Below are 24,904 nucleotides of genomic sequence, written 5' to 3' on the forward strand. Positions count from 1 at the left end.
CATGCTGTGATCGTATTGACCAGAACGGCTGTGCTTAAAAGCCATTTAGATAAGCATTCTTTGCTTTTGGTTTCGTTTCATAATGGTTCAAATTTAAAGGTCGGAAGTGTTAATTCACAAGTTAGCGGGAATTAACTTGTTCCTTGCTCGGAATCAAGAGCTGTAAATTCGTGAGTTATCAAGATGGCGGATGATGTTTTGGCAAAGGATGTATTTAGTTTTATTTGCGAGTTTGGTGGTTTTGTTGAACTGTCTGTTCTTTTGGAGGATGTTTCTTCGCCCTTAAGAGGAAGAAAATCTGAGCTACAGGCAAGAAATTGGTTGAAGACTCAACGTGGCGTTGTTGTGATAGAAAATGATGGCAAAATCGAGGGCGTACGAGTTCACTTAAAGAAGAAAATTTGTAAACAATACGCTGATAAAGGTTCGTGCCGACGAGCGAAAGGAAAATGCAAGTTCTGGCACATTTGTAAAGGGTTTCTTGAAGGACATTGTGGTGGTATATGTAGTCGATCACATGATTTTTTCGACAACGAAAACCGTGTTAAGACACAACAGCTTGGAATCGACAAATATCCCAATACGTTAGTGAAGAAGATCGTTGGGTGGAGTCTGCCACAGGTTTGTCAGTTGTACATGCGAGGGGGATGTAACTCTAACAAATGTTTCCGTCTTCACGTGTGTTCTATGGCGGTCCAGGGGTCGCATTGTGGTTGTTCCTTGTCACACAGCCTCGTTAATAACCACAATAGGGCCATTCTGAATCAGTTTGATCTTGTGCCTCATCCTTCCTTGCCAATCGAATTCGTTCGCTGCAGTGTCTTGGTTCCGAAGGATCCGCAAATTTTGGGCAACGCCAAGCAACTCTTCAAGGAGGGTAGCAGTGATAGTGTATGCAGCGAGAGTATGTTCTGTGGCAACCAGAGCAACCGTAACTTCTCCGTTTGCTCGGAGAGGGCTGCTGTTGTGATAACCTATAAGGAACCAGCGGAAATGAAAGTCTTCGAAACTCTTTGTAAGGAATATCAGTGCTCAGTTTCTTTTTCTGTGATTTCCAAACGAAGAGATTTATTTCCTTGCGAATTTAAAAACGTCGAGGGCTGGTTTCGAAAAATGAAAGGAAGCTTTTTACTCACTGAAAGCGAACACGGAATGATTCTACAAGTGGCTGCTTATTCCAGAAGGGCGCGGGTATGTTTGAGTTACAACAACGGGGCTGGCAAAGCAAAGTGCGAAAAACAGAACTGCGGACACTTGCACATCTGCAGGGAGTACATCACTGATTCGTGTATTAATGGAGTAACATGCTCAAGGAATCACAACTTTCAAGATGAGAGGAACAAAAAATTGCTAAAAAGTATTAAACTGGATACGTTAACAGACGAGGTACTACGCAAGCTCGTGCTATCTTCGACACCGCAAGCCTGTGGAGAGTACAACAATGGCATCTGTGATCGAGGTGATTCGTGCGGCAGAATACACATCTGCAGCAAGCATTTGAAAAAGAGTTGCAGTGAGGGTAGTGAGTGTGACTTGGAACACGATTCAGCCATGCACACCTGTCAAACAGAAGCGATCCTTGAGCGTTATCAGCTAAACTATCTGAGCCGCAATATAGTCAAGTGGATCATACTTGTTTGCGACGATTCGACTAAAAGCAAGGAAGCAGGTTAGTTTTGTTATCATTCTTCATTTTGTTTCTCCCCTAACAGTGAAATGGGTTTTTCGAACGGCGAGGAATAAAACTCTGACTAGCACAAGGCCCTTCATCTTTTGTGAGGACTTTTCATACGATCTTTAAATTGCTACGGCTCAACCTGAATACTATATATTCAAGTATTAAGTACCGGATCATTGGATGATGCATTTGTAGAGGTTTGATTGTCTTAGCCATCATGGTGGATGACCTATTGGACCATGCTCTACAAATATCAGTAAGTCGTACGCATCGTTTTTTTTCATTTTACAAAATAAAGCAGGAGAGATTTATCCATGATTTGTGGGCTTTTATTTTACTCGCGCTTGTTGCATATGAGATTATTGTAGCCAACTCGGCGTTATGCGCCTCGTTGGCTATTTATCATCTCATATCCAACGCGCGCTCGTGGAATAATTGTTAATTATTATTAATTATGGTTATGCTGCTTCGTTCGCTAACGTAGTGTTCTGACACATGTATTTCGGTGAATGGGTTTATGACAATATACCACGCTGTCAAAGACGAATGAAAACCTTTTTGTATCGCTTGCGGAAAATATGTCACAGTGCATAAAAAAAAGTGTTTTGGAAGATCTTATTATCTTCTATTCTAGCTTTTAACACCACAGCTGCATTCCGGACCATTGGCTGCTTAAGGCGGGAATGTAAAATTTATTTTCGAACAGAGGAGAGAAAAATTTTGTTTTTTCTTATTTTAAAAGTGATAGAAACCGACATTTTTCAGAAGAGTGTGAACGTCTGAGAGAAATTTTCCGTAAGCTGAGGTATCCGAATCACCTTAATGATTCCGTCGTCAACAGGTTTATCACCTCGAGAGTCGCAGTGGACCAGCCTAAACAGCATACCGATGACGCCATCCGGATAGTTGACGCCATCCTGTTCAGGATGCTGCAGTGTCTGTCAAACGACAACTTAGAGATCTTAGCAGCAAGGTGCAAAAGACCATTCAAACCGTGTTTACTAGCCGCAAGCTTAAACAAGATCTAAGCTTGCGTGAGCCCAAGCCTAACATCGTAACCCAGCAATGCGTTGTTTATTTATTCAAGTGTGACCTGTGCGATGCAGGTTATGTCGAGTACACAAAGGGCCACCTTCACACGTGCGTTGAGGGACACCGTCAAAAGGCGTCATCTATTTACAGGCATTATTGCAAAGAACATAACACTGCTGTTCCGAACAATTTCTTAGCACGCTTCAATGTAATCAAGAAATGCACGAACAAAATGAAATGCTGTGTATTCAATATCTTAAACCAGCATTGAATGTACAGTCGGATTCTCTTCGTGCTACAGTATTCATGTAATTAGCTTGGCACTGTTTTATGCAAATTCGTTTCAACGTAGCCTTTTCACAAACCGCATTTTATCTTTATGTAACCCTGATAATGGCGCAAGATGCACCGAAACGTCGGTTTCTATCACTTATATTTCTTGTTTCATGCCTTATTTTAAGGAGCTTGTATATTAAATCCAGTGTACTTGGCATTCTTTGTGCATGCTTTTTGTTTTAAGTGGAGAGGATGAGGCCGTGTTCACGGAACGTTTGATGAGGATTTGACGCGTTTCTCCTTGAAGATGTTTTTCTTCATAATCTTCCCAGTTATGCTCATTTTTCTGTCTTGTTTGGTATCATTTAACAGGTCACATCCACGAAGAAAACCCAGAAGCACTCATCTGCCCAGGTTTTCTCCTTAGGAAGTGTAAGAAGGGCTTCAAATGCCAGAGGCATCACTGTCTTTTGCCCTTTCACTGGCAGTATAAAGCAAATAGTGTATGGAAGAGTTTTAATGAGAGAGACAACGATGAAATCGAGAAAACCTACTGTAATGTGATGCGAGAGCAGTGTAAAGTCACCAACGTTCAGCTTTCTTTTGGGAGGTAAGAGATGGTGAGACCATAAGGTTGGTTTTTTCATGTAAACAAACTCAATCTTTTGATCGACATCGATTTTCTTTTGTAGATTGTAGATACACTGGAGTCCGTACTCGACATTCTGCTGCGTTAATTTTCATAATTTGACGAATGAATATACACGTCTTAAATTAAATACGAAGCTGTCATGTAGACAGCATTTAAGTGTTGTGTATTCACCAGACAATTGAACAGTCTTTCCTTACAATCGCCACGGTCATCACTGTCACCCCTAGTAGTTTGAGACAAATCAATGCACAATCTCGATGTTTTTGGCTTTGCTGGGTTTTTGCCATAATTCATCGCGCTTTCGACCAGAATGCACTGCGCAGAATGTATTGCTCTATGGAAGAGTCTCGCTTTTAGCAAGAGTCGCGAAACAAAGTGACGAAAGATTATCAACCTCTTAATCGTAAATATTTTGAAACTTGCGTCCTGTCTTGTGCTTACCTATGTGCTTTCGGTTCAGATCCATCCCTGGCCAACTCACACATATATTCTTTGATCACAGTCAAAAGTTTATCACTTTCATTTTATTTGCTTAGAGACAAAGATTACGATGCAACGATTCTTCTGGATAAGATGATGCTTTTACAGAGGGATTTTGACACCGCTGCCCCTCTTAGGCGTCTGTCCACTGTTTCCTCTGTGCAGGACCCCGACAACATCATGGCCACTCAGTGGATCTGGTACTGGAAGGACGAGTATGGCACTTGGAGAAAGTATGACGTAGATCACGTGGTAAGTTGCTATATCAGGAGTAGATAAAGAAGACCAGGCACTGGATAAAGTCAAAATGTAAAAAGAACAAAAAAGTGGCACACAAGCCAAGAGCGAGTGTTTGCGGTATTGTTGGCGTGGAAGGCGCTGTGCAGCTTCGCCGCTGGTTAATTCCCTCTCCTACGCAGGATAGAGTGGTTGTCAATTGAGTGTCGAAAGTAATTAGCGAATTGCTTGGTTTTGCATTACTTCACTCAGTGATTGGTTTAAAGTTCTCGCGCCACTTTTTCAACCAATCAGAAGTGAAATTAAACCAAAACCAATCGTGGCTCACGCGTGCACATTTTCCCGCGCTTTGTGTCGGCTACGTGTAATTACTTCGAGTTTTGATTGGTTTACTGGATTGTCACTGTCCTTTTTGATTGGCCAAAGTAATTACTTTGGTTTTGGTTTTACGACCCTCATTTGAAAACCGCTCTAAGTGTTTGACGGCTGTTATTACATGATTAATTTTGAATGATTCTGTTTTGTGCTGTCTTTATACTTATTCGGGTATTTGTAAAGAATATACCCTCATAGATTAAATTAGTTACAACACAAAAAGGAACTGACTACGTTTTGTTTGTCTATAGGGAAGAGATTTGCAGCAGGACTTAGAGGAGGCCTTTTTAAATAAGAGAGATGGATTTGGTTTTTGGCTTTCAGACCAAGACTACAGAATAAACTTTGTTCCAGAATCTGACATGACCCAAACAAACGAGAAATACGGTACCACAAGAAAAGTCAGACGACGACCTTTAAAATTTGTATCCAGAGAGGATATCCAGTTGATGAAGAGGTACTGTACAAATGTATTACAAGTGTCAAAGGTTGGCCATTTTGTAGTTCATGGTGATTTCAAAATTCTTTCTGTACGAGAGTAGTATCTTTCGATTTTCTTAAACTGTAGACAAACATTATCTTTATTCAATGAATAAAGCATTAGCCCTTTTTGCAGATACGGCGGCCATTTTGATTTCTATTGTTTCGAGAGACATTATGGGATGCTCAGGGAGCAAATACATATTAATTTGCCCCCTGGGCATCCCATAATAGCTATTTAAAACAATAGAAATCAAAATGGCCGCCGTATCTGCAAAACTTCCAAGTAAATGCGCTATGCCACGTAATCAAGGTATTAGCGGAGTCGCTTGTGCGATATTTTATAACTATACATTCAAAATTACAAATAAGTTTTAAAATTAACCAAATCCTAAGTTCAAGAAGTCGTCATTTTTAGATCGGACAAGACCCTGGGGACGAGGCTGATTACTTTTAAAAATTCTAGAATTCGAAAGCCATGCTAAACCTTACCGAAATTATGTCTTTATAAATGAATGAATGAATGAATGAATGTGAATGAATGAATGAATGAATGAATGAATGAATGTGAATGAATGAATGAATGAATGAATGTGAATGAATGAATGAATGAATGAATGAATGAGTGTGAATGAATGAATGAATGTGAATGAATGAATAAATGTGAATGAATGAATGAATGCATGAATGCATGAATGAATGAATGATCTTGGTTACCTACTTTGATTACTTTTCGAGCAGTTTTGAAACAACCGAAATCTTCACACATTAAGCCCCACGGCTCCACACAAGACGGTTGTTGTCTTATTTTTCAGAAAGAGCTTGGAAGAGGTCCTTTCTTCTTTTTATTTTTAGAGAAATGTCCAGGGAAACTCCTGCTACTTGCAAAACGGTCCTCGTTTGAGCGTATCTTGGATGGAAAGGAGATGCCATTGATTTTCTTTCTTGATAGGTCTGAAACTATGTTACTTGCTAACCAGCAACGACAGAAAAAGACGAAGACTTTTCAGCTTCCCGCGCATTGGTCTTCAATGCCGTACGCGACAAAATATAGACGTGTTCCACTGTCCCCTTTATCGGATGAATTTAAAGACGTGGAGAATCTGTTCAGGAAATCAATCAAAAAAAGTGTGGAGATCGTAAGGATTGAACGTGTTCAAAACCCCTTTATGTGGGAGAAATATCAAAGGTAATTTTCCCGTTTCCCTTTCTCAAGGCTGCGGATCCGGGTTTTTGCGGTAGTTTTAGCAGTTTGGTACAACTATTCTTGGATTTCACTTGACGTCACGGCCGCCATATTGGCGTCCTCAAACAATGAAACAGCGGCCATGTTGGTGTCCCGACTAATTCCTCCGAGAATTGAACTCTATTATTATGCAAACTTTTTCTTTTGTTTTCGTTGAAAAACATAGCTCTTGATCAAGTGAGTGAATGGTATTGGTGTATGCCAGCTCTCCCCCCACATCTTATTCTTTAATTTGTAAAGAGGATTTATAGCCGGTTGCGGACTCGTCAACATCAGTCACCTCCTGCTTTTAAAAAAACATCCTTGGGATACACTCTTACAATTTTTTTTGTTGCAAATTGGGCAATAGACAGGAGAGGTGTTTACTAGATGCATTTAATTTTCAGTTCTGGTCAGAGGTAGCCGAAAGAGAACCTTAGGATAGAAATGTTTGGGAAAAGTGCGGCTTCTTTGCATGTTTTGCATGCTTTTGCGGCTTTCTTTACTTGCATGTAAAACCCGTGTTCTTTAAAATGGTTGGAGCTCGGATTGATAACCCATATTAATATAGTTACGAAATACCAGCCTGGGAACGCATAAATAAAGAACAACCTTCCTGCTTAGAAGAAAAGCGTCGGATTTGCTTTCACGAATCAATTAGTTTTTGAGAGAAAAAATACTGTACAGATCTTTTTATTTCAATACTTAAGGCGACAAATTGCTGAAAAACAAAGTGTGCAGATATCCCATGAACTTTTACCAGAAACCCATAAGGGTTGAAACGTGTAACGGCCCCTTTTGTGCTGGGAAACAAGCTTCTGAATATTCAATTTGCTAAGTACCATATTTGGAACAACAAGAGCGAGGGGTTTCCAAATATGGTACTTAGCACTGACTGATTCAACCAATCAGTTCGCACTGAATATTCGGAAGCTGTGAACGCGCGTTACACGTTTCAACCCTTATGGATTTCTGCTTTTACCTAGAATTGTTCAAGGAAAATTACAGAAGACACACGTGACCGAAGGCCCGCAACAGTCGTACACTTGTGGTGGGACTTCGTGGCAAGCATTGGATTTAAAGTCACAAACTTATTAAACCTTTATATTTTTTCTTAAGCTTTGGTTTCTGGGTGCAAAGTAACAATCCTATCTTATGAATTCACAGCATGAGTCAGGGACCTGGAGAATAGGCCATTTCCGAGTTTAAGCCTGCCTCATCTTCAAAGCGAGTCTAAGTGCGAAGTTTTTGTTATGAAAATTAGTTTTCATTCATATGTAAAGTAGAACTAGCCATTACAAAATCGTCGCACGTAGACTCGCTTTGAAAAGGAGGCAGACATGAACTCGGAAGTGGCCTTTGTCTTTTACACCGTAAAATAATGGAAGCGCTAACGAAGGGCTCACGTTCCCACTGCTACTTTATCTTGCCTCTTGTACCATTTTCCTTCTACGGCCCTAGATTACTTCCAGCCGAGATCAATTGAGCTTACAGTTTGTGGCAGTTTCCTCGAAATCTCTGAAAAGGCGTTGAAAACAAATTAGCTGATCGATTAATTACCTAATTAACGTTTTTTCGTTTGTCCTTTACTCTTTAGGATGAAAGAAAACATGTCAGCAGCAAGGAATGGATCGATTAACGAGAAGCAACTGTTTCATGGAACAAGCCCAAATTCTGTTGAAGCTATCTGCAAGCACAATTTCGACTGGCGTTTGCACGGAAAGAACGCGACCACATACGGAGAGGGGAGCTATTTTGCATTGAATTCTTCTTATAGCGACTCGTACGCTTCACAAGACGACAACTCTTCCCAATTCATGTTCGTTGCCAAAGTTCTTGTTGGATCTTATACCAAGGGCGAGTCCAGCTATCGTAGACCCCCTGCGAAGAATCCAAGTAATCCCGCCAGCGACCTTTATGATTGCTGTGTGGATAACACATGGTCACCAAGTATTTTTGTTGTTTTTGACACAGATCAGTTTTACCCAGAGTATATCATGGAGTATTGTGCTTTTCGACAAACAAGCTACAGCGGCTACCCAGGCGTTTATCAGCAGCAACCTGCAAAGCCAGTGCCTGTTCCAAGGAAGGTCAACATTGCTCCAAGTGCCCCACTACAGCTACAACGCTCTCCAAGACATACTACTGCCAGTGGTAACATTTCAACCAATCCGGTAACAGCCAGCTTGCATGACCCGGGGACATCTTACCCAATGTCAGCTGATACGGCACCGAGCGTGGCTTCCCCTTATTCCAGTGCTGTATCACGTGTAGCTTCAAGTCCTTATTCTTCCTCAACTTCAAATGCCGTGTATAGTTCGAGATCATCTTCGTCGAACCTACCAACCTGGAATACTAGTCACATTACTGATCCATTACATCCGCAAGAGGTGCACCGAGTAAATAAATTTGTTTATCCACAGTCTCCAGAGGTCGACATCGCTCCACGTGTTCCATTACAGTCGATTTCTTATCCAAGCCATTCGAGCGACAGTGAATCAGAAAGTGAAAGTAATGATCTTGGAGCGGGTGCGGTCGTTGCAGCATGTGCACTACTCGCAGGTGTCGGGATCGCGGGTGCCATTTCTTGGTATGCTTCTAAAAACAAAACAAGAGAGAATTCTCGTTCTAGTTCATCATCCCCCAACACAACGAGAACATCTTCACACACTGCAGGATCACGTTCATATTTGCCGTCATCTTCAAGTGCCCACAGTTCGAGACCTTCCTCTTGGGGCCCATCAACTCGGAATTCGAATCACATCAATGGGCCGGCATTTTCAAGACCATCCTCATACACTGCTAGCACGTCCACAAGTCGGTATGACAGGAGAAGTCAAACTTCTTCGAATTCGTACCCGACCAATCACAGTGCAGATGGCGAAAAGGGCCAATCACAAAATGATTCCGATTGCTTAGTTATGTAATCAAAAAAGAGTTTTTTTCGAAGTGTCCTTAAATGGGCGGGTAAGCTAATCTTGGAAAAAAACTTCAGTTTAATTCTTAAGTTTAATTCTTTACACTTGACTACAACCTAAAAATTTAGTTTTAACGTACTTTCAACACTCAAAAATAAAACTTCGTTCATTGTTTAATCCAGGATTAACGTAATTGTACTTTCGAACAACTGGTACGTGTTATACGTGACGTGTAATTTCCAGTGGCTGGGAAGGATCTTCGATGATCAATTTCTAAACAATGTTCTTGAAATGACGTTTCAGTTGTCTTCCTTTATCCGGCCTAGTCTTCCCTCGTTTAAGTCAATTTCTTGATTATCATGTGCAAAGCCTTAAGCAAGCATTGCGTCATAATCTTTGATCTTTATGTTTAATCTTTATCTTTAATTTGAATGATTGCCTGTAGCAACACTTACCTAGCAATGGGGGTTCGTGAGGTAAGGTACAATAATAATAATAATAATAATAATAATAATAATAATAATAATAATAATAATAATAATAATAATAATAATAATGTGCAGTTACAACGTGTCTTGGTAATGGGAGTGTCTAAAACATGAAATGGCGAAATGACCTCTCTAGACAGTAAAAGAAGAAATTGAATTGAATTTTATGCAATTGTCTCCTGGTTTCTTGTGCGTGTCTAAGGCCACCTAAAAAATTCACCTAAATTAGGGAGTTGGCCAAGCTTTAGAATTCCCGAAGAATGGCTTCCGTATTTTTTTTTTTTTAGAAATTGCACAAAAATTATTCTTATCCGGTTGCAAAAAGTTCCCATAAAAACTCCTAAAAGTCTTTAAAAATCATATAGTGTCAAAAAAACTGAGTCACCTTGAAAATTCTATGGCTTTGGTAAGCTTTCTGCTGATATGACAGAAATATCTTTAACATAATCCCAAAAATCTCTAAATGTTCCTCCAAATCTCTTGAAGCTCTAAAAATACTCCCCCCTCCCCCCCAAAAAATCGGATTTTTTAAGCAGGGCCTAGAAGTGAGGAGACAGAGGAAGAATCGCCATTTCGCTGTTTCGTCATTTTATGTTTTAAACACGCCCAGAGAGTGACCCCCTCTATTCGTAAACAAGGCCTAAAATAGCAGAATTCTCCACTGTTCTTGCTCGTGGTTTCGATAACGTTAATATTCTTGCCTGTTTACATGGAAGTGGCGTAACTCGAGTCCCGGGTGACCTTTTTCGAGGCTATTGCGTGGTACGTAAACAGGTAAAATGGCGGGTGAGCGACGTATTTTGGCGGTTAATGCTCTTTTACTCCCACCAGCTTCTCTGGCTTCAACTATTCAGTGCTGTGGCTCCTTATTATCACTTTTAATACTGCAACGTCTCCGCCAAAGGCAGTATATCGTGACACGAGCCGACCCCGGGTTGGCGGGTTACCCCGCCTTCAAATATTTACATGGCAAAATGCGACCCCGGCTGGGTGGGTTACCTCATCATGTACATGGACAGGCGGATTACCCCACCTTGGTGAACTTACCCTTAGGCGGGTTAACCCACCTCCGTGTTAACAGGCGTTGAATTAACTTGCGCGTTCATCTTTTTTAATTTGCCGATTACTTGTTACTACGGAAAAGAAGAATTTGTGGCTGGAGGCACGAAATGCAAAAAACTTTACCGTGTCTCGGTCGTACGCTTTATGATGTTGAGGGGGAGTTGTGTTGGCAAGATCCTCTAAGTTGATAGTGGCAAACTGATTATAATAATTTGTAATTAGAAATTCATTCATCTGCTTTGTTTGTTATGATGTGGTTCAACTTGTTGCTGCTGTTACTGCTGTTATTCCAGTCTTTTAAAATTATTTACCATTGTTGAATTTAACCACTTTAGCTAGTACGTTTTGTTTTCCATTTCAGACCACGTGATGTTACTCTAGAGAACAGTTTCTTTCAAATGTCGTCTTAAGCGCGTGCTTAATAAATACGAATAACATGAAAAAACTTGAAAAGGAAAATTCGAACATCACGTGGTCTGAAATGGGACAATAGTAAATCAGTTACTGAGAATACACTGTAAAAATTGACTAGTTGAAATGACTAATTAAAATTGTTATAAAGTGCATCAGGGACGATTCCTTTATTTTAGTCAGTTTAACCATTTTAAAATGGTCTAAAATAAGTGAATGCTTTTGGTTTGAAATAAATATTTAAAAGAGGTTGAAGTAACTCTCAAATGGTAGAATTAACCAGTTTCTTTTGGGGTAGAATAGTCATTATCGTAAGTTAAAAGAACTACCCAAAGTTAGTTAATTCAACCAAAAGTAACGAGTGCTAAGGGAGTACTAGTTTTCCTCACTTGTCACTAGCGTACTCTACTCTCCTCACCCTTGCAATCAATGCTTGTCCAGTAGTCAATAGCTCATTGTTTAGCTCAAAGTACTTTCACTTTTACAATGATAAAGCGGTTGCCAAAGCTTCCAGTAATTTTTGCACAACATCACACGATTCTCACCTGTCTCGCCTTATGTAAACCCTCCATGCCATTAGTCATGCTTTGAGTTGCACTCTTTATGTCCTGCAGCAATGTGGCATACAACCTGAACAATATTTCTCGCATAGCTTCCGTATTGGCACTGCTACTACTGCAGCTGCTGCAGGGATTCCTGCCTGGTTAATCAAGGTACTGGGCCGCTGGTCTTCTGACTGCTATGAACGTGACATAAGAACTCCTCAAGAAACACTGCTGGCTATCCCTAAACAACTGACAATGAACTGAAGCAATAATTGTAGGTTAGACCCTTCTTTGTTGTCTACATGATGACCAGTATCATGATTACTAGGTACTCTTAAAAATTTCTCTTACTATTTTTATCAGTAATATTATTCTTGGTTGGCGTCAGAAGCTATTTTCTCCTTTCCACCCTGTAGTTGGGTTTCTTCTCCTATCCCTAGACCTCCATTTTAAAATACATGTGCAAACCAAACAAGGAGAAATGGGTTTTTCGATCCCCCTGAGGCATGCCTATATCGTATACTATTTTCTTTGGCAGTTGGTATTCCAGCCAACGTCCACACAATTTACTGTGGGGTGATTGTGTTCCCCCATTCCTGACCATAATAGTTTGGGCTCACACAATCCTGGCAGGGAAGTGCACCCTGGGCTGCACTTTACCCCACAGTAGGTGGCACATCCCTCCTTGGCAATAGGTCCGGATTGCATACTCCAAGATGGTACAACTCACCATCTGACCTTTTCTCCTTCCAGAAGGGCACCCCTCTTCAGGTCCACCCTATGTTACATTTTAGCGTAGGGTTGCCTCTAAAGACACAGCTAGTCTAGGGGGTCCTCCTAGGGACACCGCTACCCTAGGGAGCATAGGCTCTGCCTTCCCCGCCATCCAAATTTTCCCAAAGGATAGTGATTAACATAATATAATTGAATTAAAAAATAAATAAATAAAAGGAGAATCTATGTTCCTCCTTGTCTAGTTTCACAAGCCTCGCAGGGCTGGGGGGAGGAGTAATCATTATTACCCTCAGTTGTCCATGCCCCTCTGGGCATGCGAATATTCCCTGCGGCTCTCCCCTTTTTATGTCACTGACCCTTAGGGACTCATTAACGTCCGAATAATCAATGTTTGACTGCGCACATATATGCATAAATTAGGAAACCTTGCGTTATCAACAAAAACAGATATGTAAAGAAACAAATAGTTCAGAAAACTATTCGAAATTTTGCGCCAACACCGGCTTGATCACAATCACTTTAATAGTTGACGCAATCAACGATTGTAACTTCCGGTTTCCAACAAGGTGGCAAACTGCTTGTGGACGAACTCAAAAGAATCCAAAGAGAAATCAGTTGTTTCCGTTCAGCAGCATATAGCGAAGATTTCGCAACGTGAAAGCTACTTTTCATTTAAAATTGGAGAAACCGAGTGTCAAATTCAATCAGAAGAAATACACGCGATGCGCGCGCGGTCATTAATATTAAATGACGTGCCCGTCATCAATATTAAAGTCGTTGTTCATGCTGTGATCCTATTGATCAGAACGGCTGTGCTTAAAAGCCATTTAGATAAGCATTCTTTGCTTTTGGTTCAAATTTAAAGGTTGGAAGTGTTAATTCACAAGTTAGCGGGAATTAACTTGTTCCTTGCTCGGAATCAAGAGCTGTAAATTCGTGAGTTATCAAGATGGCGGATGATGTTTTGGCAAAGGCTGTATTTAGTTTTATTTGCGAGTTTGGCGGTTATGTCGAACTGTCTGTTCTTTTGGAGGATGTTTCTTCGCCCTTAAGAGGAAGAAAATCTGAGCTACAGGCAAGAAATTGGTTGAAGACTCAACGTGGCGTTGTTGTGATAGAAAATGATGGCAAAATCGAAGGCGTACGAGTTCACTTAAAGAAGAAAGTTTGTAAACAATACGCTGATAAGGGTTCGTGCCGACGAGCGAAAGGAAAATGCAAGTTCTGGCACATTTGTAAAGGGTTTCTTGAAGGACATTGTGGTGGTAAATGTAGTCGATCACATGATTTTTTCGACAACGAAAACCGCGTTAAGACACAACAGCTTGGAATCGACAAATATCCCAATACGTTAGTGAAGAAGATCGTTGGGAGGAGTCTGCCACAGGTTTGTCAGTTGTACTTGCGAGGAGGATGTAACTCTAACAAATGTTTCCGTCTTCACGTGTGTTTTATGGCGGTCCAGGGGTCGCATTGTGGTTGTACCTTGTCACACAGCCTCGTTAATAACCACAACAGGGCCATTCTGAATCAGTTTGATCTTGTGCCTCATCCTTCCTTGCCAATCGAATTCGTTCGCTGCAGTGTTTTAGTTCCGCAAATTTTGGGCAACGCCAAGCAACTCTTCAAGGAGGGTAGCAGTGATAGTGTATACGCCACTGCTTCGATAAAAAACTCCACCAATTCAGTTGTTCGACCGAAAGCAGATACCAGCCAAAGATCTAAGACTTTAGGCGACGGAATATTAGCTCAGTATGCGACGCCCAGCGACATATACTATAACACACCAACCTCATCAAAAATTCGACCTCAACCAACAAAGGAAGACACAGCCTGCGGGCCTCTTAAGAATTTCAGTAACAACTTGGAAAGTATTTCAACCTCATCCAAGCCTGAAAAGGGAGCATTTCCACCGAATAATATTAACGTTACGGAAGACGAAGACAATTTGAATTTATCTCACGAGGAGAAGAATTTAGCAAACTTTTATTCTAAAAAGATGGTTGCACAGTTTTATCTGGAGGATAATGACTCAACTTCTGGGACAGTAAGTCGGCCTGGTTTTCAAAAAGCGAACCGTACTTCGGGAACGTCAAAAACAGTTGAAGAAAACAAGTCGAATTCGTGTCATCTTGAAAACAATATGAGAATGTTTGTGGAAGAAAGCTCAGTCCAAAGCCAAAAATGCAATCCGCCGACCAAAACGGGCAGCGAGAGTATGTTCTGTGGCAACCAGAGCAACCTTAACTTCTCTGTTTGCCCGGAGAGGGCTGCTGTTGTGACAACCTATAAGGAACCATCGGAAATGAAAGTCTTCGAAACTCTTTGTAAGGAATATCAGTGCTCAGTTTCTTTTTCTGTGATTTCCAAACGAAGAGATTTATTTCCTCGCGAATTTAAAAACGTCGAGGGCTGGTTTCGCAAAATGAAAGTAGGCTTTTTGCTCACTGAAAGCGAACACGGAATGATTTTACAAGTGGCTGCTTATTCCAGAAGGGCGCGGATATGTTTGAGTTACAACAACGGGGCTGGCAAAGCAAAGTGCGAAAAACAGAACTGCGTACACTTGCACGTCTGCAGGGAGTACATCACTTATTCGTGTATTAATGGAGTAACATGCTCAAGGAATCACAACTTTCAAGATGAGAGGAACAAAAAATTGCTAAAAAGTATTAAACTGGATACGTTAACAGACGAGGTACTACGCAAGCTCGTGCTATCTTCGACACCGCAGGCCTGTGCAAAGTACAACAATGGCATCTGTGATCGAGGTGACTCGTGCGGCAGAATACACATCTGCAGCAAGCATTTGAAAAAGAGTTGCTGTGAGGTTAGTGAGTGCGACTTGGAACACGATTCAGCCATGCACACCCGTCAAACAGACGCGATCCTTAAGCGTTATCAGCTAAACTATCTGAGCCGCAATATAGTCAAGTGGATCATACTTGTTTGCGACGATTCGACTAAAAGCAAGGAAGCAGGTTAGTTTTGTTATCATTCTTCATTTGGTTTCTCCCCTAACAGTGAAATGGGTTTTTCAAACGGCGAGGAATAAAACTCTGACTAGCACAATGCCCTTCATCTTTTGTGAGGACTTTTCATACGATCTTTAAATTGCTACGGCTCAACCTGAATACTATATATTCAAGTATTAAGTACCGGATCATTGGATGACGCAATTGTAGAGGTTTGATTGTCTTAGCCATCATGGTAGATGACCTATTGGACCATGCTCTACAAATATCATTAAGTCGTACGCATCGGTTTTTTTCTTTTTACAAAATAAAGCAGGGGAGGTTTATTCATGATATGTGGGCGTTTATTCTACTCCCGCTTGTTGCATATGAGATTATTGTAGCCAACTCGGCGTTATGCGCCTCGTTGGCTATTTATCATCTCATATCTAACGCGCGCTCGTGGAATAATTGTTAATTATTATTAATTATGGTTATGCTGCTTCGTTCGCTAACGTAGTGTTCTGACACATGTATTTCGGTGAATGGGTTTATGACAATAAACCACGCTGTCAAAGACGAATGAAAACCTTTTTGTATCGCTTGTGGAAACTATGTCACAGTGCATTTTAAAAGAGTGTTTTGGAAGAGCTTATTATCTTCTATTCTAGCGTTTAAGCCCACAGCTGCATTCCGGACCATTGGCTGCTTAAGGACGTTCGCGCCAATTGTTTCTGCGCATCCTTACTGCGCACGCAAATTCACACGCCACGTCATACACGAGCGCGCGCGCTAAGTAATAAAATGAGAGATGATAGGGCAAAAGGCCATTGCTATAGCTTTGCCTGGATTTAACGGTCTTGGACGTTCGGTGACCCCTATTTTTCTTTCCAGAAACGGATTTTATTTACAATTATGTCCACGTTGTCCAAAAATGAACAAAAAATCAATGTGAGAAGTTAAAAAAATTTCAAGATTTCTGCTCACGGGACATCAAATCCTGCCATCTTGCGGCTGCAAGGCGCGTGAAACTGTGGTCGCTAAATGCGAACTTGATCTTTAAGGAACCTCACCAGTTGACTAAATTCACTTAGTAAGTCCACTTAAACAATATTCGGCAGAGAAGATTTCACTTCAAAGATTTAATTGCAATATATTTGGGTTTACAGACACTGGCCTTAATCGCTAACGAAGCCCGATTTTGTCCCATTTTGGGTGATTTTCCGGGCATGATCTATCCAAAACGAAGTCGGTGACCCCCATTTTTTTTTTTACATTTCTGACATAACTAACTCATCATCTTACAGTGGTAAAAGTTTCAGAAAAAAATCAATGTTGAAAAATTTCGCGCGAACGTCCTTAAGGCGGGAATGTAAAATTAGTTTCGAACAGAGCAGAGAAAAATTATGTTTTGTCTTATTTTAAAAGTCTTATAAGAAACGATTTAGAAATACATGAGACAAGAAATATAAGTGATAGAAACCGACGTTTCGGTGCATCTTGCGCCATTATCAAGGTTACATGAAGATAAAATGCGGTTTGTGAAAAGGCTAAGTTGAAACGAATTTGCATAAAAGAGTGCTAAGCTAATAACATGAATACTTTAGCACGAAGAGAATCCGACTGTACATTCAATGCTGGTTTAAGATATTGACTACACAGCATTTCATTTTGTTCGTGTATTTCTTGATTACATTGAAGCGTTCTCAGAAATTGTTCGGAACAGCACTGTTATGTTCTTTGCAATAATGCCTGTAAATAGATGACGCCTTTTGACGGTGTCCCTCGACGAACGTGTGAAGGTGGCCTTTTGTGTACCCGACATAACCTGCATCGCACAGGTCACACTTGAATAAATAAACAACCGCATTTTATCTTCATGTAACCTTGATAATGGCGCAAGATGCACCGAAATGTCGGTTTCTATCACTTATATTTCTTGTTTCATGCCTTATTTTAAGGAGCTCATATATTAAATCCAGTGTACTTGGCATTCTTTGTGCTTGCTTTTTGTTTTAAGTGGAGAGGATGAGGCCGTGTTCACGGAACGTTTGATGAGGATTTGACGCGTTTCACCTTGAAGATGTTTTTCTTCATAATCTTCCCAGTTATGCTCATTTTTCTGTCTTGTTTGGTATCATTAAACAGGCACATCCACGAAGAAAACCCAGAAGCACTCATCTGCCCAGGTTTTCTTCTTAGGAAGTGTAAGAAGGGCTTGAAATGCCAGAGGCATCACTGTCTTTTGCCCTTTCACTGGCAGTATAAAGCAAATAGTGTATGGAAAAGTTTTAATGAGAGAGACAACGATGAAATCGAAAAAGCCTACTGTAATGTGATGCGAGAGCAGTGTGAAGTCACCAACGTTCAGCTTTCTTTCGGGAGGTAAGAGATGGTCAGACCATAAGGTTGGTTTTTTCATGTAAACAAACTCAATCTTTTGCGGATCGACATCGATTTTCTTTTGTAGATTGTAGATACACTGGAGTCCATACTCGACATTCTTCTCTGTTAATTTTGATAATTTGACGAATGAATATACACGTCTTAAATTAAATACGAAGCTGTCATGTAGACAGCATTTAAACTGCCCCTGGGACCAAAAAATCAATTCATATTTTTCTTTGGATTTCAAAACTATGTTAACAAAACACTAAGTGACCCACGTTTTAAGCCTTGATTTCAAAAAGACACCTCTTTATTTTAACTGTAATTTTCTTATTTAATGGTCCGCCATTACTAACATTATGTTCTTGAGAGTGCTGGATCGAGGAGAATATGACGTCAAAGGCTCACTAGTTTAAGAATGCAATACGTGTGTACGTCGTAGAATTAATATGAAGCACGGGGGTTTTGGGCTTTCAGACTTTTAAACTCACGCTTTGCATATATAATAAGCTGCGTTCACACGCTGAAATTTTAAGCTAGTGAGCCTCTGACGTCACTTTTCCCTGGATCCAACCGTCTGAGGTCCAATCGGTCAGTTTTGAACGTGAGTAATGGAGGACCGTGAAATCCAAAACTTACACTCAAAGTAAACGGCCTTTGGATAACAATCAAAGCTCAAAATTTTGCCAGTCAAGTGTTAAGCAAACACACTTTCAAAATCTGAAGGAAAAAAGGAAGTGGTTTTTTTTTTATCACAGGGGCACTTTAAGTGTTGTGTATTCACCAGACAATTGAACAATCTTTCCTTACAAACGCCACTGTCATCACTGTCACCCCTACTAGTTTGAGACAAATCAATGCACAATCTCGATGTTTTTGGCTTTGCTGGCTTTTAGCCATAATTCATCGCGCTTTCGACCAGAATGCACTGCGCTTAATGTATTGCTCTATGTAAGAGTCTCGCTTTTAGCAAGAGTCGCGAAACAAAGTGACGAAAGATTATCAACCTCTTAATCGTAAACATTTTGAAACTTGCCTTCTGTTTTGTACTTACCTATGTGCTTTCGGTTCAGATCCATCCCTGGCCAATTCACTCAGAGATTCTATGATCACAGTCAAAAGTTTATCACTTTCATTTTATTTGCTTAGAGACAACGATTACAAGGCAACGATTCTTTTGGATAAGATGATGCTTTTACAGAGGGATTTTGACACCGCTGCCCCTCTTAGGCGTCTGTCCACTGTTTCCTCTGTGCAGGACCCCGACAACATCATGGCCACTCAGTGGATCTGGTACTGGAAGGACGAGTATGGCATCTGGAGAAAGTATGACGTTGATCACGTGGTAAGTTGCTATACCAGGAGTAGATAAAGAAGACCAGACACTGGATGAAGTCAAAATGTAAAAAGAACAAAAAAGTGGCACCCAAGCCAAGAGTGAGTGTTGATACCCTGCGTAGCTGACGGTATTGTTGGCACGGAAGGCGCTGTGCAGCTTCGCCGCTGGTTAATTCCCTCTTTTTCCCATAGAGCGGTTGTCAATTGAGTGTCAAAAGTAATGAGCGAATTGCTTCGTTTTGCATTACTTCACTCAGTGATTGGTTTAAAGTTCTCGCGCCACTTTTTCAACCAATCAGAAGTGAAATTAAACCAAAACCAATCGTGGCTCACGCGTGCACATTTTCCCGCGCTTTGTGTCGGCTACGTGTAATTACTTCGAGTTTTGATTGGTTTACTGGATTGTCACTGTCCTTTTTGATTGGCCAATGTAATTACTTTGGTTTTCGTTTCACGACACTCATTTGAAAACCGCTCTAAGTGTTTGACGGATGTTATTACATGATTAATTTTGAATGATTCTGTTTTCTGCTGTTGTTATACTTTGTAAAGAATATACCCTCATAGAATGATTAAATAGGCCATTTCCGAGTTCCTGGCGGAACGAAGTTTTTGTTATGAAAATTAGTTTTCATTCATATTTAAAGTAGAACTAATTACCATCACAAAAACTTCGCACTTAGACTCGCTTTGAAGAGGAGGCAGACATGAACTCGGAAATGGCCTATTAGTTACAACACAAAAAGGAACTGACTACGTTTTGTTTGTCTATAGGGAAGAGATTTGCAGCAGGACTTAGAGGAGGCCTTTTTAAATAAGAGAGATGGATTTGGTTTTTGGCTTTCAGACCAAGACTACAAAATAAACTTTGTTCCAGAATCTGACATGACCCAAACAAACGAGAAATACGGTACCACAAGAAAAGTCAGACGACGACCTTTAAAATTTGTATCCAGAGAGGATATCCAGTTGATGAAGAGGTACTGTACAAATGTATTACAAGTGTCAAAGGTTGGCCATATTGTTGTTCATGGTGATTTCAAAATTGTCTCTGTACGAGAGTAGTATCTTTCGATTTTCTTAAACTGTAGACAAACATTATCTTTATTCAATGAATAAAGCATTAGCCCTTTTTGCAGATACGGCGGCCATTTTGATTTCTATTGTTTCGAGAGACATTATGGGATGCTCAGGGAGCAAATACATATTAATTTGCCCCCTGGGCATCCCATAATAGCTATTTGAAACAATAGAAATCAAAATGGCCGCCGTATCTGCAAAACTTCCAAGTAAATGCGCTATGCCACGTAATCAAGGTATTAGCGGGAGTCGCTTGTGCGATATTTTATAACCATACATTCAAAATTACAAATAAGTTTTAAAATTAACCAAATCCTAAGTTCAAGAAGTCCTCATTTTTTAGATCAGACAATACCCTGGGGACGAGGCTGATTACTTTTAAAAATTCTAGAATTCGAAAGCCATGCTAAACCTTACCGAAATTATGTCTTTATAAATGAATGAATGAATGAATGAATGAATGAATGAATGAATGAATGAATGAATGAATGAATGAATGAATGAATGAATGTGAATGAATGAGTGAATGAATGAATGAATGAATGAATGAATGTGAATGAATGAATGAATGTGAATGAATGAATGAATGAATGAATGAATGCATGAATGCATGAATGCATGAATGAATGAATGATCTTGGTTACCTACTTTGATTACTTTTCGAGCAGTTTTGAAACAACCGAAATCTGCACACATTAAGCCCCACGGCTCCACACAAGACGGTTGTTGTCTTATTTTTCAGAAAGAGCTTGGAAGAGGTCCTTTCTTCTTTTTATTTTTCGAGAAAGGTCCAGGGAAACTCCTGCTACTTGCATAACGGTCCTCGTTTGAGCGTATCTTGGATGGAAAGGAGATGTCATTGATTTTCTTTCTTGATAGGTCTGAAACTATGTTACTTGCTAACCAGCAACGACAGAAAAAGACGAAGACTTTTCAGCTTCCCGCGCATTGGTCTTTAATGCCGTACGCGACAAAATATAGACGTGTTCCACTGTCCTCTTTATCGGATGAATTTAAAGACGTGGAGAATCTGTTCAGGAAATCAATCAAAAAAAATGTGGAGATCGTAAGGATTGAACGTGTTCAAAACCCCTTTATGTGGGAGAAATATCAAAGGTAATTTTCCCGTTTCCCTTTCTCAAGGCTCTGGATCCGGGTTTTTGCAGTAGTTTTAGCAGTTTGGTACAACTATTCTTGGATTTCACATGACGTCACGGCCGCCATATTGGCGTCCCCAAACAATGAAACAGCGGCCATGTTGGTGTCCCGACTAATTCCTCCGAGAATTGAACTCTATTATTATGCAAACTTTTTCTTTTGTTTTCGTTGAAAAACATAGCTCTTGATCAAGTGAGTGAATGGTATTAATGTATGCCAGCTCTCCCCCCACATCTTATTCTTTAATTTGTAAAGAGGATTTATAGCCGGTTGCGGACTCGTCAACTTCAGTCACTTCCTGCTTTTAAAAAAGCATCCTTGGGATACACTCTTACAATTTTTTTTGTTGCAAATTGGGCAATAGACAGGAGAGGTGTTTACTAGATGCATTTAATTTTCAGTTCTGGTCAGAGGTAGCCGAAAGAGAACCTTAGGATAGAAATGTTTGGGAAAAGTGCGGCTTCTTTGCATGCTTTTGCATGCTTTTGCGGCTTTCTTTACTTGCATGTAAAACCCGTGTTCTTTAAAATGGTTGGAGCTCGGATTGATAACCCATATTAATATAGTTACGAAATACCAGCCTGGGAACGCATAAATAAAGAACAACCTTCTTGCTTAGAAGAAAAGCGTCGGATTCGCTTTCACGAATCAATTAGTTTTTGACAGAAAAAATATTGTACAGATCGTTTTATTTCAATACTTAAGGCGACAAATTGCTGAAAAACAAAGTGTGCAGATATCCCATGAACTTTTACCAGAAACCCATAAGGGTTGAAACGTGTAACGGCCCCTTTTGTGCTGGGAAACAAGCTTCTGAATATTCAATTTGCTAAGTACCATATTTGGAACAACAAGAGCGAGGGGTTTCCAATATGGTACTTAGCACTGACTGATTCAACCAATCAGTTCGCACTGAATATTCGGAAGCTGTGAACGCGCGTTACACGTTTCAACCCTTATGGGTTTCTGCTTTTACCTAGAATTGTTCAAGGAAAATTACAGAAGACACACGTGACCGAAAGCCCGCAACAGTCGTACACTTGTGGTGGGACTTCGTGGCAAGCATTGGATTTTAAGTCACAAACTTATTAAACCTTTATATTTTTTCTTAAGCTTTGGTTTCTGGGTGCAAAGTAACAATCCTATCTTATGAATTCACAGCATGAGTCAGGGACCTGGAGAATAGGCCATTTCCGAGTTCAAGCCTGCCTCATCTTCAAAGCGAGTCTAAGTGCGAAGTTTTTGTTATGAAAATTAGTTTTCATTCATATGTAAAGTAGAACTAGCCATTACAAAATCGTCGCACGTAGACTCGCTTTGAAAAGGAGGCAGACATGAACTCGGAAGTGGCCTATTGTCTTTTACACCGTAAAATAATGGAAGCGCTAACGAAGGGCTCACGTTCCCACTGCTACTTTATCTTGCCTCTTGTACCATTTTCCTTCTACGGCCCTAGATTACTTCCAGCCGAGATCAATTGAGCTTACAGTTTGTGGCAGTTTCCTGGAAATCTCTGGAAAGGCGTTGAAAACAAATTAGCTGATCGATTAATTACCTAATTAACGTTTTTTCGTTTGTCCTTTACTCTTTAGGATGAAAGAAAACATGTCAGCAGCAAGGAATGGATCGATTAACGAGAAGCAACTGTTTCATGGAACAAGCCCAAATTCTGTTGAAGCTATCTGCAAGCACAATTTCGACTGGCGTTTGCACGGAAAGAACGCGACCAAATACGGAGAGGGGAGCTATTTCGCATTGAATTCTTCGTATAGCGACTGGTACGCCTCACAAGACGACAACTCTTCCCAATTCATGTTCGTTGCCAAAGTTCTTGTTGGATCTTATACCAAGGGCGAGTCCAGCTATCGTAGACCCCCTGCGAAGAATCCAAGTAATCCCGCCAGCGACCTTTATGATTGCTGTGTGGATAATACATGGTCACCAAGTATTTTTGTTGTTTTTGACACAGATCAGTTTTACCCAGAGTATATCATTGAGTATTGTGCTTTTCGACAAACAAGCTACAGCGGCTACCCAGGCGTTTATCAGCAGCAACCTGCAAAGCCAGTGCCTGTTCCGAGGAAGGTCAACATTGCTCCAAGTGCCCCACTACAGCTACAACGCTCTCCAAGACATACTACTGAATCAGAGAGTGAAAGTAATGATCTTGGAGCGGGTGCGGTCGTTGCAGCATGTGCACTACTCGCAGGTGTCGGGATCGCGGGTGCCGTTTCTTGGTATGCTTCTAAAAACAAAACAAGAGAGAATTCTCGTTCTAGTTCATCATCCCCCAACACAACGAGAACATCTTCACACACTGCAGCATCACGTTCATATTTGCCTTCATCTTCAATTGCCCACAGTTCGAGACCTTCCTCTTGGGGCCCATCAACTCGGAATTCGAATCACATCAATGGGCCGGCATTTTCAAGACCATCCTCATACACTGCTAGCACGTCCACAAGTCGGTATGACAGGAGAAGTCAAACTTCTTCGAATTCGTACCCGACCAATCACAGTGCAGATAGCGAAAAGGGCCAGTCACAAAATGATTCCGATTGCTTAGTTATGTAATCAAAAAAGAGTTTTTTTTCGAAGTGTCCTTAAATGGGCGGGTAAGCTAATCTTGGAAAAAAACTTTTGTTTAATTCTTAAGTTTAATTCTTTACACTTGACTACAACCTAAAAATTTAGTTTTAACGTAGTTTCAACACTCAAAAATAAAACTTCGTTCATTGTTTAATCCAGGATTAACGTAATTGTATTTTCGAACAACTGGTACGTGGTATACGTGACGTGTAATTTCCAGTGGCTGGGAAGGATCTTCGATGATCAATTTCTAAACAATGTTCTTGAAATGACGTTTCAGTTGCCTTCCTTTATCCGGCCTAGTCTTCCCTCGGTTAAGTCAATTTCTTGATTATCATGTGCAAAGCCTTAAACAAGCATTGCGTCATAATCTTTGATCTTTTTGTTTAATCTTTATCTTTAATTTGAATGATTGCCTGTAGCAACACTTATCTAGCAATGGGGGTTCGTGAGGTAAGATACAACGATAATAATAATAATAAATAACGCTGAAATAACAAAAGAATAACACAGTATTAGATCTTAGCAAGACCATAACGAAAGAGCGAGGTAGAATGTGCAGTTACAACGTGTCTTGGTAATGGGAGTGTCTAAAACATGAAATGGCGAAATGACCTCTCTAGACAGTAAAAGAAGAACTTGAATTGAATTTTATGCAACTGTCTCCTGGTTTCTCGTGCGTGTCGAAGGCCACCTAAAAAATTCGCTTAAATTAGGGAGTTGGCCAAGCTTCAAAATTCCCGAAGAATGGCTTCCGTTTTTTTTTTTTTTAGAAATTGCACAAAATTATTCTTATCTCTGGT

General features: G+C 40.4%; 1 protein-coding gene across 1 annotated transcript in view; it reads left to right on the forward strand.

The window, feature by feature from the left end:
* The window catches only part of LOC137991612 (uncharacterized), a 26,210-nt gene continuing 1,306 nt past the window's right edge, over positions 1 to 24,904 (forward strand). The window contains exons 1-13 of the mRNA XM_068836672.1: positions 1 to 1,669; positions 3,359 to 3,596; positions 4,175 to 4,370; positions 4,982 to 5,187; positions 6,163 to 6,399; positions 8,033 to 9,359; positions 11,929 to 12,027; positions 13,544 to 15,575; positions 17,582 to 17,933; positions 19,086 to 19,281; positions 20,049 to 20,254; positions 21,234 to 21,470; positions 23,105 to 24,904. The exon at positions 23,105 to 24,904 is cut by the window's right edge and continues 1,306 nt beyond it. Coding sequence (XP_068692773.1) covers positions 184 to 1,669; positions 3,359 to 3,596; positions 4,175 to 4,370; positions 4,982 to 5,187; positions 6,163 to 6,399; positions 8,033 to 9,359; positions 11,929 to 12,027; positions 13,544 to 15,575; positions 17,582 to 17,933; positions 19,086 to 19,281; positions 20,049 to 20,254; positions 21,234 to 21,470; positions 23,105 to 24,086 — 7,794 coding nt within the window. The 5' untranslated portion in view covers positions 1 to 183 and the 3' untranslated portion in view covers positions 24,087 to 24,904. The remainder of the gene's footprint in view (positions 1,670 to 3,358; positions 3,597 to 4,174; positions 4,371 to 4,981; positions 5,188 to 6,162; positions 6,400 to 8,032; positions 9,360 to 11,928; positions 12,028 to 13,543; positions 15,576 to 17,581; positions 17,934 to 19,085; positions 19,282 to 20,048; positions 20,255 to 21,233; positions 21,471 to 23,104) is intronic.

This window comes from Montipora foliosa, chromosome 2, assembly GCF_036669935.1.
Source record: "Montipora foliosa isolate CH-2021 chromosome 2, ASM3666993v2, whole genome shotgun sequence".
Classification (NCBI taxonomy): Eukaryota; Metazoa; Cnidaria; class Anthozoa; order Scleractinia; family Acroporidae; genus Montipora; species Montipora foliosa.